The following is an 18,890-nucleotide window of genomic DNA, read 5'->3' on the forward strand; positions in this document are numbered from 1 at the left end:
CCTACAGATCCTTTAAGCTGAGTTACAGTCCTGATTATTATCCTAGTCACTGACTGAGGTAACAGCAGGGATACAAGCAGATTTGCTGCACCTTTCCCCAAAGATGGAAATTAAACTTGAAGACAGCAGGAGGAATTGGTAAAAGTGAAGGGAAGCAAAAGCATTTAAGAAAATCCTCTCCCTTCAACACCCCCTGGGTTCCTATGTACTCATCTCCATCTGGGGGTTTACAAATGGCAAGTCTGTACTCTTTTGTGCTGACCCTGAGATACCTTTTGCTGGTAGCCAGTGCCACTGCAATGTGTTCTCCATAAGATGATCTGTAAACCTACTAGAATGCTGCTAATGTTGAATATATTTCATCTTTACCTAAATCTGTCACATATATGTCATGGCTGGTGCACATACCCCCCCCAATTCTAACACTGCATTCATTTCTCAATGTAACTTGCAGTGCTTTTATCATTGCAATTAGAACCAATTATTTCTCCTGTTACTTTTCCATTTTTACAATACAACCAATAAGAAGCTTATTCATATGAAAGACCTAATCAATACCACAGGTTCCTCTTGTTTGGGTTGGTTTGTCTGCTTTAAAAAGCACCTGGCTACCCAAGATCAGATCAAAGATGTATAAAAGTCAGCACCCTTACTCCAACAACAGCAAGTAGAAAATATTTAAGAAAGAATTTTTAAACATTAGGTAGGTAGGTACATTTTGTTTCACTTAATATGAGTATTCATGTGAGGAACTGAACTACATCATGAAATGCAAATAATTTCTAACACACTCTCACACCTGGGAATAACACATCTGTATTTGTTGACTTGAGGGAATATGTAAGATATGATTAAAACCAGGCTCTGTCTCCCCATACAATACAAACCCAAACCAATCAAGATCATTTTATTGCTAGACTACACTCATGCCTTTTTTTAGAAACTTATTCCTCCCATGTCTACCTCATTGTACTTATCCACACATGTAGTTATTTCACTGCAAATTCGCATGCAGCAGTTCCTGTACAACTGCTGAATCGGACACTCTGGGCAGTCAGGCCAATGCAAATGGGGCTTGCTGAAATGCCAACTCCTCAAAAAATGCTACTACCCTGAAGTAAAATGTTATTCTCTTGGAATTCAAGAACGGGCGGTATTTAAAGCACAATTTATCAAAAATGTCTCATTAATGACAGCAAATTACACAGCATTGCACAAAGATTAAATTAATGATTTGTAAAAAGAAGTATTATTAAAACATCTAGAATGGCTTAAAGCCAGGACAAAGCCTTTTGATCACCTGGCAGTGAAGGGCAATACAAATCTGTAGAAAAGACATTTATTATAGAAAGTACCACAAGGCTAAAACAGTTGGAGGACACAGCTGTGCCAAACATTCCTTTCATACACATTCTTCCCACTACATAAATCATATCTGCTTATACTATCGCTGTTGTTGAGTGTGTAAAACTGAGCTATCAAAAAAATTACTTACTTGTGAGAGATAAATAAAATATACTTTTGCTTTAGATATCTGAAAGCAAAAAAATATTTTAAATATTAATAGGTACAAGGGAGACAGAAGACAGACCTACAGAAATCTTTGTAAGATACCAACCCACTGATTTTGAAATTTCTCATTGGTCGTAGTATGTTCCTGTGAAGTGTTTCTAAATCCAGAACAGTTTTCAGGTCAAAATCAGACTCAGGGAAAGAAAAAAAGAATAAATAAATAAATAAAATAATAAATAAAATATCATTCTCATGCCATAAGGTAAGTACCCTGAAGCCTCAAGGTACACCCAAGAGGCTCAAGTTCCGATGTTTGGTTATTATACGTTGAGTACTTTATAGGTCAGGATATTAGTTACAGTAAGTGTGTCTTTCACTCTACTTTTAAAACAGTTTTGCTTTGTAATGTAATTTGAAAATGTAATTAATAGGGCACACTGACTGATTGGGCTGGCACTTTAGTGTTCTTACCTCTGACATGCAGGAACTCCACTGCAGGCAGTTCAAATAAGTATTCTAAAGTAAAAGCTATTATTCATGTGAGGCAAATCCTTCACATTTCCAGCCTGACTGGAACCAAAAAACAACATTTTTGCTAATTCTCCTCTGATGACTCCTACTCCAGAATTTCTCCTTGTCTAGGAACCAAGCAGAGGAGAAGCCCTATGACTTTTACTACTTCACTACTACTGCCAAGAAAGGCTTACTATATACATCCTGACTGTATTCCTGCAAGCAGGAATCTTTCTGCTCACAATCAATAAATGGAAAAAATGAGGCACATTTTCTGAAGGGAAGCTTTTGAAGTTTCCGGAACTTCAAGCTTCTCTTTTAAGCTGCTTTTTATAACTCTGTATTTACTTTGAGTTACAATCATACCAAATACATTCTTGTTAACAAGGACAAATTACTAGGAGCTTTTTCTTAAATAAAGGCAATAATGAAATAATTAAGCCTGCTTATACATTCAGTGTGTATATATATCAACATAGAGGATGACATAAAAGCTTAAAAAAACTTAGGAACCACATTCACAAATGTACATACCAAGTTACACATCTAAAGAGGCATTTCTATTCCAAACACATAAAGGATTGTTAATAGAGCAGTGGATGCTCTCTTGCCAAAGAGACCTTTAAGCTTCTTTCAAGGTGTTTTAACCCTCCTGCTAAAATCAGGATTACCTCCTGAATGAGCAGGAAGTAAATAAAACCAGGATGGTTTATGTTTCATCTTGTTTCTGAGGAAGGACAAAAGAGAGTAATAAGTTACTAAACTAGAATGGAGGACTCAAAGAGTCTACTAGCCAGAAAAGCCAAAATGCTTCATCTCTCCTGTATCTATGAGGTATAGATATCTATGCATTGATTTTGTGTAATTCGCTGTAGCACAGATTTAATAGTGTGCAAGATGAGATATTTTTGTGCACACTGCACAGGAAATTGAAAATAACACTGAGCTACCCTACGCTGTGATCCAGTAAAAGTGCAGATTATGCTTTTGTGGAAATACTGTAAAGAAAAATTAGCCTTGAGCTAGTTCATTGCTTCTGGTTCCCATGGGTTGCTGCCTCTACCAGAAACCCCACAAGCTCCTTTAGCTCAAAACCCTGCCCTCAGCATAGTAGGCACATTTGCATGGAAAAAGTCAAGATCCGAGACTACTTCAAGACAAAAAGCATCAATGTATAATGTGGAGGTATCCAAGTAGTAATTTCAAAGGAACTTAATGAAGTGAAGGTTATGCACTTAAAAAAACCAGTATTTTAAGAGGAAAAGGTGGAGTAGCCTATCACCTAATGATCGCTTAAACTTTACAAGGAGCACTTAGATTGCAGATAGCATGAGACATGCCATTTTACTGAGCACACTTTCATGGACTAGATGACCCTTGGAGGTCCCTTCCGGCCTGGGAAATTCTATGATTCTATGATTCTATATACTTTTTTTTTTTTTTTTTTTTTTTAACACTTTCTGCAATTTCTTTCTTTTATAGTTGCTCTGTTTTCATGAAGTATTTCTGAAGAGTATGTGCAGTCCTTGTGAGGGGTATTTTTTTTTTTTTTTTTTTTTTACAAAAATCCTATGTTGCTGAAAAACTACAACAAAGCCCTGTCCAAACTCTGCCTCTCTAGTCAGTGTTCACACCTCCCAGAAATTCTGTGCTATTGGGATCAGGTAACTTACTCTGAGAGACAGTTAAAATATATCCTTGAACAACTGGAAAAAAACAGACACTTTTTTTCCCAGATTGATATTAACTTTCATAGATAATGACAGAAACAACCCCCTCTCTTTATGCAGAGTTATTTCTAAATAAAGCCTCTGAACTTTCATGACTTTCACAAACACAAAAGAATTGGATATTGTACACACAAGAGCAGAAAATCTGAATATCAACTAACGGGCTTGCGTGTATGCACATATATAAAAATTCTTTCTTCCTCTCACTCCAGATTTTGTATTTGAAATAAATTGCACCACCTAAAATGATTTCAAAATCTGGTTTTAAAGCCCCCTCCCAACCATTTCTGAAATATAATTTGTTTTCTTTTTGATGTTAGGATAAAATAAAGAATCAAGTGTCTGGAAAGAACATGGAAATGAACAATAGACACACACATTGTATACAACAAAAAAAGTCCAAAATAACATCTCTAGCATGAAACATTTGAATGGTAAGCATGCTATGAAAAGAACCACAAAGAAGTTGAAATTAATTAGCAGGTGGTTCTGAACTGAAACTTCTTGACCAACTTGATAAACGATGAAATGATCAGCCTGGTAGATGAGGGGAGAGCAGTGGATAGTGCCTACCTGGACTTCAGTAATATCTCCTACAAGATCCTCCAAGAGAAGCTGTTGATGTTGATGAGTACACAGCCAGGTGGCTTGAAAACTGGCTGAATGGCTGGGCCCAGAGGGTGGTGATCAGTGGCACAATGTTTGTAACTAGTGGTGTACCCCAGGAGTACTGGGTCCAGTCCTGTTTAATGTCTTCATGTCAATGATGGGGCACAGTGTTTATCAGCAAGTTTAGTGACGATATAAAACTGGGAGGAGTGCCTGACACACCAGAGAGTTGAGTTGCCATCCAGAGGGATCTCAGAAAGCTGGAGAAACGGGCTGACAGGAACCTCCTGAGGTTCAGCCAGGAGAAGTGCAAAGTTCTACACCTGGAGAGGAACAATCCCATGCACCAGTACACACTGGGAGCTACCTAGCTGGAAAGAAGCTTGGCAGTAAAGGTCTTGAGGTCCTGGCAGACACCAAATTGAATATGAGCCAACAATGTGTCATTGTGGCAAAGGAGGCCAATGGTATCCTGGGCTGCATTAGACAAATTATTGCCAGCAGGGTGAGGGAGGTCATCCTTCTCCCCTCTACTCAGTGCTGGTGATGCCACACCTGGAGTACTGTGTCCCATCCCAGGCTCCCCAGTATAAGACAGACATGAACACACTGGAAAGAGTCCAAGAAGGGCCATGAAGATGATTAAGGGACTGGAAGGATAGTCTGAGAGAGCAGGGACTGCTTAGCCTGGAGAAGAGAAGGCTCCGAGGGGATCTTATTAATATATATAAACACCTGAAGTGGGGGTGCAAAGAGGATGGACAGTGCCCAGTGACAAGAGGCAATGGACACAAACTGAAGCACAGGATGTTCTTTCTGAGCATCAGGAAATGATTTCTTTACTGTGAGAGTGTCTCACAGGTGGCCCAAGGAGGCACAGGTTGCCCAAGGAGATTATGGAGTCTCCAGCCTTGGAGATATTTAAAAGCCATCTGGACATGCTCCTGGGCAGCCAGCCCTTGGGGGGCTAGATAAGATGACCTCTGAAGTCGCTTTTCAACCTCAACCATTTTGTGATTTTGTGATTATGTCTAAGTACCACAAAAAGGCAGCACAGGTAGACAGCTGAGCCATTTGGGTCTTTGCAGTAATATCATTCTTTACACATTCTTCTCCAGCTTCCACCTTTGTGAGTTAGTAACTACCATCCTACAACACTTTACCACTTGTCTTTACTTGCCCTGAAGTTCCAAATGACTATAATTAATGAACTGTTCCTCACAACAATATGCGACACGTTCTTTATTAGCCAGAGGGATATCCATAAAGGATTCTTCTGTAATTTTTTAATAACTTCCATAGCCTTGAACTGAGTACATACTCTACAGCTTCAAAAATATGTTCTCCATCTCCTTTGTGGTCTAGTGTTCAACATTGTTTAGAAGCAACAAAGAATTTAACTGTTCAAGTCTCCTGCATTTAGACTGCTGATATCTGGAGCACTGATCCAAAATAAACTAGACTTTGAAAATCAAATTGCTTAAAGCAATATCAAGTTTTTGGGCTCTTGCTCAAGAGAGTCCACAGGGATATTCTTCTCAGCCTGTAAAGAGGAAAGACATCTCAGATGCTCAATAGCGGGCCTTCTGAGTAATGGAAATGTATTATCAGCTTGATTCAAGAGGTATCCAAGCCCTTCCTTGCCGTTGTTCTGACTGTTAACAATAAACAGTTGCGTAAACGTTTTTAGAGGGATGGTTAAAAGTCCAGTTCTTCAAGCTGTGCTAGAACAGAGCGGATCTCAGGTTTGAAGATGCTGATTGGGGTTGCAAAAAAAATGCCTTTAAACATTCTCTTACTATACCCAAATCCTTAAGATTTTCATAGAATAAGGAGGGAGGGGAATATTTGTTTCTTAAAGGGAGAAAATCTGACATTATGGCTTTTTTCTGAAAAGAAAAATAATATCAAAAAATAAATTAGAACACAAAGCAATAAATATTTTGACCAATAAAACATGGATTTCAGCTTTCAGCAAATCATTTAACTGAATTAAAGTAATAGCAGAACTGAAATAAGAAAGCCATAAAAAGATTGATGATGTGTATTACTGTCACTTAAAAGGTGAGGATAAGAGTACAAAAAAGCAAGGATAATCATCTTATTCTTTGACATGGTCTGAAGTTTACTCAATCATTAAGCATATAACCAAAAGCTCACAAAATACAAAATGCAGTTCACTTTCATTGGCCTTGTATAAGCAGCATATTCCTCTTTGTGCTGCTTAAGGATCTGTGCTCATTTGAGGGCAACATGGTAGTTACAGACAAGGTTGTTCAAGGTGATAGGAACAGGAGGATTAGCATCCCAACTTATCTCTGCTCCTCACATAGATGGGGCCAGAGGCATCAATCATTTGTGATAAGACGTTCATATCATATTGACACAGACACAAAGTATATATCAATGAAAGAAAATCTTACTGTGTTCCATCTTTCTGAAGTGCTGCCTTAAAATTGTCCTATTAATAGCAATCCTATTTGGAAAAAAAATTAAATATTAAGAAAAAGGTTTAGACACTGCTACACAAGAACTGTGTGTCACACTGCAGATTTCAGAAAAAAAAATTCTACAGCAGTATATTGGCATAACACAGAGGGACAAACGACATAAATGTAAAGGTCAGCAAAGCAACTGGGAGTTTGGGCAGGAGATGATGCAGCATTCTTATGCGTACTCATCAATGCCAAGAGCAGGGTCCGCAGTCTGAATTGAACAAATGTGGGCAGGAGGCTTAATACTTCCATCCCTGTTTCATAATACACCGCCCAGACGAGAGTTGCCGTTGTCTTCAAAATTCTCTTAAAAAAAAAAAGCCAGGCAAGATCTCTGGATAGCAAGGTGCTACAAATGCATATACAGTCTTCGAGTACCTACACTGGAAAAGGTAGGTATTTCAGTGGACATTGCAATATTTGATTTTCTGAACACAGTCATCTGGTAAATATTTTCCTTGGGGTTTTGTTATTTTGTTGGGGTTTTGTTGGTGGTTTTTTGGGTTTTGTTTTTGTTTTTTGTTTTTTGTTTTTTTTTTTGTTTGTTTGTTTGTTTTGTTTTTGTTTTTGTTTTTTTTTTGTAACAGCAGGATATTCTTGTGGCAAAAATAAAGTTATCAGAGTCTCAATGAATAATGCACATAGTCTGGAAAACAGCTAACTTGTTACCTTGTCCCTTGCAACTTGTTACATTAATTCTATTAAAAGCTGGTAAGTGACATCTTTCCAGGATCTGATAAAAAAAATCAATATATTTTTGATTAAAAAAATGGTGTTCTTAAAGCTCCAGTGTAAATGGCCCTCTGGCTACACTAAGGTCATCACTGTTCCAACAAACTGCTGTATTCAGTAAACGATATGAGAGCGAAAAAGCACTATCATCAGATGTCCTTTATTTCTCAAAAAATCTGCCACTACAACACCGATAACTGTGTAATTTGTTGAAGTACATACTATTGACTTTGTAAGCGTGATCTAACTACAGAAAAAGAGGTTCATTTCATTAACATTTGTGCTGGTAAAAGAAGATATCCTCAAAGCAAACAATCATCACCATACTCTTCAGTACTCTAAATGTTGGGAATCCAAGCATCTTCATATTCCAACTTTACAGAACAGAAGCTACTGACAATTTGTTAGGAATAGAAAAATCTCAAAAAAACTTCACAAATCTCATTAAAGTCCACATACTACAATAGATGTATAAAGCAGCTAATAAAAAGCATCAGAACACAGGATCATTGCACTCCGCTGAAATGTTGAAGGCACACATTTCCAGTCTCCCTTCAGAGCTCTAACAATGTCCTATCTTTAACCTGAAGTTTAAACTTAGTTGTTTTCTTGTAAGTGCATCATCCATTAAATCAACTGTCTCTGTAATCCCTTTTAACTCTGAAATTGTTTTTGTAATGTGAGTGTAATGGCTAAAAAAAAAAATCAGTTAACTCCCAAATTAAAAAAAAACTACTTAAGTACGGCTGAGTTACTCCCTGTTTTATAGGATTTTCCCTCATTCAAACTATGATCCTGTCATATTCTTCTTCCATACAGTATTTTACATACTTTACGATCTATATGATCAGGTTAGTTTGAATTAAGTGTTCATTTTGAAGAAATTGTTCTGAATGTCTCCACATAGCACATTTTGATTCACAACCCAGAACAATCTAAGCTGTTGAACTGGATTTCTTCTGCATAAATCTAAACTGGAACATAAGCTCTTGCCACTCAGTCCGCACAACCACAGAGTTAGCCTAAAGTAAAATCCTGAAAATATTTACACATGTTAACATTGGGTTCTCGGCGTGAACTGCTGCTCTACAAATCCACTCCTACTGGCTGGCAGCACTTGTCAAAGCAGACAGCAGTCTTAGACTTTCAAACTGTTCATCTAGTTATAACCAAATGAGATGATACAAAAACAAACCATCAAAGCTCTGTATTAAATTGATAAGTCCTTCTGATTTTGCTTTATTCAAACATTTGTTGAGCATGCCAGATTCAAGGAACAGATTTTATAAAGCATTTCTTAACAACACTAATTAACTACCGTCTGGACTCTCAATAGATCTTGATGAGAGTATGTTTAAGATAATATACTTCAGAGAGAGACTAAGATGTTGAACAAGGCTAAGTAGCCAGTAGAAGCTCATCAGTGGACAGGAAACAGGACTGATAGGAAAGATAAAAAGTCTCAAGAGAAAATCATGGACCTCTTTCATTTTCCAGATACAGTAACAACGCTACTCTACAACTGTGTATGCTAAAAATTTTGCCTGTATAGTAGGAGTCTAATAGTGTAATTGCTTCTGCAAATTAAAGTGTCATCAAGATAGCTTTTTACTTTCTTAAAGAACAAAAAATTGAACAACATATGAACAGGGCTTGTGACATCAACAGAAATAAAAGAGGAAGAGGAATGTAAGGTTAGAAGACATCATAGTGTGCATATCAAAGAATTTTCCTGGGACAAGCCACATGGCTGTAGCAGGTTAAAGCAGTGCTGTTGACACACCCGCCCTTTCCCACTCAGGGGCTTTTACTGTTCTAAGAAAGAAAACTGCAAAGCAGAAAGAAGGGAAGACAAATGGAACAAGATACAGGAACACATCAGGGAAAACTCTAGGAATCATCAGGGGCTGACTTCAGCTGTTTGTTGTTAATTTAAGTGACAGCAAAAATTATTCCTAGCAGCTAGTTTAGCTAGAAAATATGGATATATACATATGCATACACAGTCAAGTGAAATTAGTATGCACCAATTAAGTAGAAAAGGGATGACTTGCAATCGTAGTCTAAATGCATCAAGTGCATAAGCATGTCATCACTCAGATTTAAGTACTCGACTATCAAGAGTAAACTTCTATAGTTTTCTTGCTTCTGTACAGGAAGTAGAATATTCATGTCCAAAAGGAGTCTTTTAATGTGTGAAGACACACATTGGACAATTACATCAGTATAGAAACAGTCTGCAAAGTAATATTAATTATTACTCTTTATTAACAACAATAATGAAGTAATAAATAAATCTGTATTTTATTATTACATCTACCTTAATACAATAGAAGTGATGCTATTGTGGATGCCAACACAATTAGAAAAAGTTATTTTTAATAGCAATTTCCACCACCAAAAGAGCTTGGCAAAGAAGTACAGTCCCATACTGTCCCAAACAAATGCCAAGTGATCAAAAAATAACATTTCTCTCTAGCTTACTAAAGTTGACAGGAAAAATCCCTGTTGCCCAAAATGGGCTCTGATCACACTGTGCTGCAAGTACTGCATCACAGCTGCTACCAATCTAGAGAAATCTTTAGTTTGGAAGTCTGAAGATCAAAAAGAAGCCCAAGCATCACACTGATTTTTGTGTCACTATCTGACATCAGATTTCTTCTCTGGGTAAGTCACTAACTCATTTCTACACTGCAGTTTCTCACATCTCACTTCAAGAATTATCTAATTCTTAGCACATATTGGGAGAATTCTGGGCATTTATCCACGCTGTTAAGATGAAAAATTATTTAACTGAGAATAATGTAGTTATAAATTTACCTAATTTTCCTTTTATTCAAAGCACTAAAGGAATATCAGGACACATTATAAAAACCACAATAATGGTTTAATGGCTTTAATTCCCATCTCTTACTTATTTTAAAAGGTGATATTCCAGAAATGCACTGGCAGGTCACACAATGAGAGCACCAATTTGTATGTTGAATTAGAAGAATATTCCTTAAAAATGTGCATTGCCTACCACAACGTAATGACAATAGACACACAGACCATGCTTTCTTTATTAACAAAAGAATTTCAATATATACTGAAGCAACAGTACTAAATTTGTAAATGCATATATCATTTATTTTTGAACCATCTACTCTGAATCCTTTGCAAATATTTTAAAAGCAAATTCAGAGCGCTTTTCCTTATAGACCCCACTCTGAGGTGCTGATGTCAAGAAGTCAGATACTAATATTGAGTATCTACATCCTTTATGAATTCAGCATTCTGAACTTGAAAGACTCAAGCTTTATTGAGATACAAAGTAGTGAAATATAAAACAGTAAAGAAATAGGATGGATTCAGCTCAAAATTACTTCCAGGTATCCTGAGCAGTTCTTTAATCAATACAGTCTATGGATCCAAAAGAGCTAGCCAACATGCCCCCGAGAAGACGCAGACATTTCATCCACTGAATCACTTTCTAGGTTTCACTGATTATAACTACTTCTCTATATACTGTAATAGGAGCCTAGAGACGCAATTCACAGAAAGATTTTAAGTTTAGATGTTTTTGTAGCTCAATTCCAACCCTAAGGTCCATTTATTCTTCATGAAACCTTCTAAAATTAAATAAAAAGGAAATGTTAAGCACTGGCATGTCTTAATCTTGGCATTTTACACGCGACTACAGAAAGATAGTTCCATCTACTTAGATTCCAGGACCTGATGGTATGTCCCCCGGCCCTGAAGGTATACTTGCATGTTCTTTCACCAATTCTTTTCTAATGAAGCACAACTAATCAAAGAAAGAAAAGGTGATAAAGAGGAGCAAAGGCTAAATTTAAATATGAAGCAATCAGTGACCACTCGGATATTATTTTTTTTTTTTAATAAAAAGGAACAAGAGTGCAGTGTAGGGGAACAGATTTGTATTAATAGGTTGGGTTTTTTTAAGAAAACAAAGACTTGAGCTCAGTTTCTTGCTCTTTGAAGAGCAAGAATATTGCTCTTCAAAGCAATATTCTTTGAATATTCAAACTTACATTTCCTGTCTTCCAGGGAGCCTGGACTTTCTGTTAAGCTGCAGCAACTGTCATTAAGATATTGTGTGATGGGTAAAGGGAATTACAGTTATTACTATTCTCCTTCTCCTCCTCTGTTTGTCTTGACAAAGACAAATAGTGGCTAACATTGCTTCGTGTTAGAATCCAGCCCTGACAAGAATACTTTCTGAAATTAGTTCCTGTGGCAAAACACATGGGTCAGGAGAATTAGAGAAAAGTTGTGTGCTGACATTCAGGATCACAGTTTTCAATATGATATCTAAATTTCTTTCTACTTTATACACCTATATACTTCTAATTTGTTGTTAGAATGTAATGATGTTATACTTTCTTATCAGACAGTCAATTCCTGTCCCACTTTGTCAAATGCAAGAACTGTTAACACACTGTGCTTTCTGCTTATAAGTTGGTTTGTCTCAGTTGCTATGGCATGCTTTTTTTTTATAAAGAATGTAAAACTATAACAACAACAAGTTTCATTACCTTTCATTATTCAATGATTATATTCTAAGTCTGAACAGTTATTAATGTTGCCTGAGAAAACTACAACTTTACAATGGCCTAAGGACAATCTTATTCTTACAGGTTAATATAAAGCTCAGCTATTAAATCCTACCTCCCCTATGCTACCAGGCACCTTCTCTTTTCCTTCTTTTTCAAAGCACAAACTTTTCTAGGTGGTAACATGCTATCCACATTACAAATAACTCAGGTACTTTCAAAATAAAGGAAGAGAAAAATCAAACCCTTTCAAACTATTTCACACTACAGTTGATCAGAAAAACCAATAATTGCAAATTTGCCAAGTCACTACCACAAAATCAAATCAGTTTATGCATGTTAGTAAAAATGACATCCTCTTGTCAGTAACGTACATATACTAGAAATTTATGGAAAACATCCTGCATAAACACACAGATAGATTCATGCTAATACATTAAAAATGATCTCCCAAAGAGAAATGTCACAAAATATCACTTATATGCTGTGGTTCCTTGAAGGCCAGTAACATGAAGCAGCCATGTGAGCTGCGAGCTGGACCAAGTTAAATTTCTTTCTGAACATTGTTAACCATCTTGGATCAGAGCATCCTACTCTGAGGCTGCTTTTTCTTGCACTGGTGTAGTGCTGTACTAGGAAGGGAGCTACTGTACTCAAGCTTCCTAAGACTTACTATTCCATTTCATGGATACTTGCCCCAACTCGGTATATACAATTGCAATTCAGTTTAACCATGATTCTTGAATAAATGTTTGTGTTCAAACAGCTGAATGTATGAAACAGATAACATAGAACAACACCAAAAAAAAAAAAAAGGAAAAAGATATGCAATTAAAAAAGTAATCAGATAATGTTTCTTGTAGATCTCAAACAATCTTTTAAATATGCTATTTCAGTTACATAAACCTGAGCTTACAAATAATGAAATAGATATATAGAGATTTGCAGGTGCACCCAATAAGCAGTTATTCTTATAATAAGAAATTCTATCCTTAAAACTCAATTCTGCTATTCTGCTATTTTAGTCTCTCCAAATGAACTCTTTATTTAAGAGGATACAGAGATCCCTTGCTTTATGTCGATTTACATCAGATGGACGATGAACATTATATTGTAAACCACATGAAGCCACATTTTTGGAGTAATTTTACCTGTGAGCTGGTACTAAACATCATGCATTCAAACAGTCTCATTAAAACAAGTAGGATTACCCACCAGAGGAATGCTTGGTACACATATAGCGCCGGCAAAACTGAAACTTGTGGTAAAAAGCAACAAAGTCCAAACAAACAAACCCCCAAAGTTCTAATACCATAAGCAACAAATTGAAGAAATACATTTTAAGTGATGTGTATTCATATACTTCTATTTAAAATCTTTGTTTCAGGAAATAAATTATTAGTTTCTTAAGTTTATCTGTACTATTAACAAGTTTCATCTGTTATTTTCATTGCATACTTTACATTTAATTTGTTCTTTTGAAAACTCTTGGTTTCAGCTTTTTCAACACATTGAGAATTTTCTATTTGTTTCTTGTGAGGGTTTTTTGTTCTGTGGGTTTGTTTTGGTTTTTTTTTTTGTTGTTGTGGGGGCTGTGTGTGTTTGTTTTGCAGATGGTTGCAAACTATCTTCACAAAGTTCATGTTGTTGTCATTCACCCCATGCCCTGGAAGGCACTTTGGATTCATGGCAACACACTTCTTCAAGATTTGCCAGTACTGAGAGGTGGAAGTTAACACATAATAAAGCAGCTGCAAACAGACACTGGAGTCAGCGATCAATAACTAAAGGTCAGATCACAGCAAGCATGTGACAAACAGCTCCAGAATTTGTGCTTTCATGTGAACATGAAATCCAATCCATTTGCTTTCATACCACCACTACTGCCATAACCTTGTTTTCAGCAATCCATAACACCCTAATTGTTTTCTGTCAAGGTCTGAAGCTCTCTCCTAAATCTATCACCTGCTGTGCCATTCACTGGAGCGAACACAAAAGATGAGCCCTGATGCAGGTTTAATTCTCAGAAATGATGGCAAACTGCGTTTTGGTGAGTAATGTACAAAGTGCAGGCCAGAACGAAGTGTCAGTATTTAGCAGCTAATACTGTAACAACAGTTGCTTATATATGATTTCATTACCAATAAAATCAATTTCCTCAGTATAGTCTTCCTTCAAAGAACTGGTTAGCTCTCTTGGCCAACTACAAAGCACAAACAAATTTTGTCAAAGGCAGCCCAAATTCCACACAGTTCCTCAAATTCCTATTGCCATATATAAGACAATAACCATTACACAGTCATGGCTTTGCACACATTTTGAGTAACAATTTTTACCCTATTAACAGGCTCAGAGCAGTAGCTTATATTTCTTTTTGTGCTTTTGTGAGCTGCCTTATCTCAACTGTTTATTGTTTTGACAACTAGTCTTTCAGTTCTGTAGTGGCAAGTCTTAAAGCACGTTTGCTGCCTCCAGAATGTGCTCTTTCTATGGCAAGGAGAGCCGAAAAGAATACAGTGGCCAAAACCCCACAGTGAATTATGAATGGGAGCCTTCTGACCAGAGGGTGATCTCCCATCACCAGCGTACAAGCATTCAGTGGTCCAATCTTCCTGGCATACTCCTCAAGCAGAACTTGTAAGGCTCTTGGGCATCATTGTTCAACTACTATTCATTTCCATCTTCCCTCCCTTGGCCAGAAATGTGCTGGGAGTAGAAATAACTACTAAATATCTAAAAATTTAAAAAGGTAATCAGGGCTCTCACAGAATCTAAGCTTTAGGACAAACAGAAAAAGAATGGTTCCAGGATCGGCTCCCAGCTGAAAAAAAAGAGACCAAACAAACCCTAAACGGAGGTGAGATCGGGTTTGACTGTTTCACTGAAGAACAGGCACCTCCTCATTGAAATACAGGCCCCTTTTACAAAAAGACTCTTAATTGACTGACTAAGGGCAGCCCTCCAGTCTCATGTACCTAGGAGAATTCATCTCATAAATATCACAGAGCAAGCAACAGCTCTAAGTTTTGAATGTGCACTGATTAGGAGAGGAAAATAGAGATAATGAAAAATCACCTTTAGGTCACAGAACTAATATTCACTCTGTATTTATACACGTATATAAGTTCCTACACAAAGAAAACCAACAGAAAACTGAAACAGGTAAACAAGATTGAGAAATATACATTATTTAAAACTATAAGGACACTATAAACTATTAGGTATCTAGTAGTAGACTATCTTCTACTTGTTTTTAAATGTGAAAATTTGTTACCTGGATCAAAACATACATTGCATATTGACAAAACTTATGTAAAAATCAGTATTCCAGTGAAAAATCATGTGATACCTGATGGGCCGATTTTCTTTACTATCGAAGAGTGAGAAGATTACTTCCAGTTCCTCTCCCAGATTGGAGCACATTAGACTCTTCATCTGGACAAAAAGATGGTGGCTGCTAGCTGGTACTGGTGTGTCTTTTTTTCGATGTCGATGCTCCATCTAAAAAATACCACAAAGAACACAGAAGCAAGTTTAAATTAAGTCTCAAAACAAAAAGAGGTAAAAAATGTTATAGTGAGCTGTTTATCAATCACAACATTTAAATTTACAATTTAGTATTAACTTGTAATAGTTCTTTTTTATTTTACTTCATTTTATTTTTGTATCTGAGGAGAAAACAAGGAAGTGATTTTTCCAGTGTTGCACTGCATCATAATTATCAATAGGAGAAAAAGAGTAATCTCTAAAAGTTTAATTTTTTTCTACTCAGAAAATTCAAAGCCATGTTCTGTAACAATATAGTATTTCATAGCTGGTTTAAATAGTTCATGATCTGATATTCTAATATACAAGCTAAAAAAAAAAAAGCTTTTGCAGAAGACTAAATAACAGTATTTTAAAATGGAACAAAATCACACCCATATTTTATAATCTTTGGCAGACTGCTATAGACAAGCTAGTAAATTCTCTTGGTTTTACTTCACTTTTTATACCTTTACCATTTTAATCACCCATTGCGGGTAGGACAATATTAAGTTGTACTATTTATGTCTTGCATTGTACCAAAAATAATTTTTGAAACAGCAATCTTTTTAAGCTACTTAGCCTTCAAACTGAGGTTATCTTGGGCTTTTTTTTTCACTCCTCTTTATTTTTGAAAGTGCACTCCAGGTGCTCCATCATCAGTTTTCTAGGTTATTCTTCCTCTTTATGTTGCTCTCATGATTAATGGTTCTTCGCAATATTTCATCTAGTGCTTCAGCAGGATTCCATAAGATTACATTTGACTTTGAAACTGCCCAAAGGTATACTGATTCCAGCATGAAGTAGTGACTATTAGGCTTGACATTACAAGTTATCAACATAAGTAATTAAAATTAATCAGAAATACATAATTTCAGCTCCACAGCAAGTTGTGGCAATTATATTTCTGCTTTATTCTGTACTTAAGCATATAAGTTGATATAAATAAAATTTAGTCTAAATAAAAGCTTAGTCTTAGGCAAGTAAGGCTCAGACCTGTATATCTGTAACAGCTGCAGTACTTAAATATAAGACAATGCCCATATAAATGAATTGGCAAGTTCTCTTAGACCTCACTGGAGATTAAATTGGAATAAGAAATATCAGTGCTGGTTTTAGTAAATCAAGATGGGTTTTCATACCAAAAGGAGAGCTTTTCTATGCAGTTTAATTGCTATTTATGTCAATATATTAGAAAAGACCAATAGCTCTGTATGATTAATTGTTACAATACTTGTACCATGAGTGTATTTCCACAAATCTTATCTAATGGGACTCATAGTCCAGTTAAGGCTCTAATGAAAAAGAGTTTCAGAAGCTTTTAATGATTATTAAATTCAGGTTAACAGTCACAATTTTAATGATAAATCAAAACCCCAAACTTTCAATAACATGTACAATGAGCATATGCACACACACAAATTTGATACCAAATCAAAACATCTCATGCTGATGTAAAGATCACATAACTGTTCAAAAGAAATCTTCTTTCCTCATAGTAAAACTCATTCTATTATCAAATGCCAGTTTATTTGATCAAAAAAAAGTACTTTTGTTAAAGTAGAACAAAGCTTCCATGAAAACATCAGTATGTGATTCGACAGCAACAGTACTGAGTATTATATTTACATACCAGCCTGTAAAGCTCTGTAATGCTGATCTCTTCAGGATCCACCATAGCATATTCTTTTCTTGGAACTAAGTCAAGTCCCAGTTGTCTGTATGAGAAATGAAATAACAGTAAGTGGTTTCTACATACAAACAAAACAAATTAACTCATTGCCTCTATTTACATTTAACAGAAACATTCCAACAAACTATGTAGATGTTAATTGGTACTCTACAATTGGTTTTGTTTTAATGTAGTTTGAGTTTATTCACCATTCACAGATGATTCCTTCCCTTTCTTCATTTTGTAATATTGATAGAGTATGTTTTTCCACAATTTTTAAGTCTGTTTCACATTGTGGACAATGTACAATGGATATTGTCCTTTGTACTATTGTGGACATCATACAATGTGACTTGCACTAGTATTGTAAATTTGAATGACAGCCAAAGAAAAGAAGATATAAAGAAAATCCATCTAATGTCAAACATCAGCTAATTTTTCATTTGGACTAGATGGCATCAAAGCTGCTTGGCAATATCCCTGAACAAAATATAAAATAAACTTGAATCAACAGGAATAAAACTTATTTTTAGTGCAGCAGCAAGCAATAAAGATTAAGAACACATATGGGGCAGTCACGCTGAATTTAGGAAAAATTTGAAAAATTTTTAAATATATGTTTTTAAAGAGTAGGAACTGACCACTTAAACAACCATCACAATTCCATTTGGTTAGCACAATATTCTAAGCATACAGTTAATCATACACAGTTAATTACAGTTCTTCCACTGTGTTAGGTATTTAGGCTTTCAGAAAGCAGTAGTTGCAGAAACCCCACGAAATTCAGTAACTCCACTATTGAATAATGCTGCATTTGGTCAGAGTGTAACTGAATAAACATAAGCTAAAGAAGAGACTTTGAAACAGTTGACACAGCGCACAAATACCAAAAGGTATGTTAACCTTTTTCTCACTTAAAAAAAAAAAAAAAAAGTAAGATAACACAATTGGCGTCAGCACTGATTAGTTATTCAGTTAAAAGAAAGATGCAGAGCACAGTAGCAAGACATATGTTAAAGATATACACCTTTACTTCAGCATTCTTTACTTCAGCATTCTACAACAAGCCTAAAGCTGTGGCATTATAATTAGATTACACTATTTTCATTTCTTAATATATTTACTCACTCGTTTCCCCAATCCAGACGAGCAGTGATGTGTCGCTTGACATCCTTCATTCGATCATGGGTGAGGTGGCCGACAAGGACCTGCCTTCGTAGGTCTAGAATTTCATTCATTATGTGCCACAGTCGGTGAAAGAGATCCCCCTCATTCCTCTGTCAGATAAAAATATAATTGCCTTTACATCAACTGTATAAGCTGAGAATCCTAATAAATACAGATATGGTAGGGAAATCAATAAAACTCCCTCCTTATTCCCGTACTTAGTCATGATCTTTTTTCTCCACATCATACTGTGACCATTTTACCTGCATGCATGTGTGTGTGCATATAAAAATATTTCAGAGCTTACCACAGAACCTGCCTTTGCACCACACTCCAAAATTTCACTTATTTCGCTTATGCCTCATGTTAACATAGTCTA

At 36.0% G+C, this 18,890-nt stretch overlaps 1 protein-coding gene across 1 annotated transcript in view; it reads right to left on the minus strand.

The window, feature by feature from the left end:
- The window catches only part of DOCK4 (dedicator of cytokinesis 4), a 174,206-nt gene that overhangs the window by 137,019 nt on the left and 18,297 nt on the right, over window positions 1–18,890 (minus strand). The window contains exons 6-8 of the mRNA XM_014963343.1: window positions 18,473–18,621; window positions 17,306–17,390; window positions 15,497–15,648 (exon numbers count right to left, since the gene is read on the minus strand). Of these exons, the coding sequence (XP_014818829.1) occupies window positions 15,497–15,648; window positions 17,306–17,390; window positions 18,473–18,621 (386 nt within the window). The remainder of the gene's footprint in view (window positions 1–15,496; window positions 15,649–17,305; window positions 17,391–18,472; window positions 18,622–18,890) is intronic.

The sequence above is a fragment of the Calidris pugnax genome, unplaced genomic scaffold (assembly GCF_001431845.1).
Source record: "Calidris pugnax isolate Ruff unplaced genomic scaffold, ASM143184v1 scaffold44, whole genome shotgun sequence".
Taxonomy (NCBI): domain Eukaryota; kingdom Metazoa; phylum Chordata; class Aves; order Charadriiformes; family Scolopacidae; genus Calidris; species Calidris pugnax.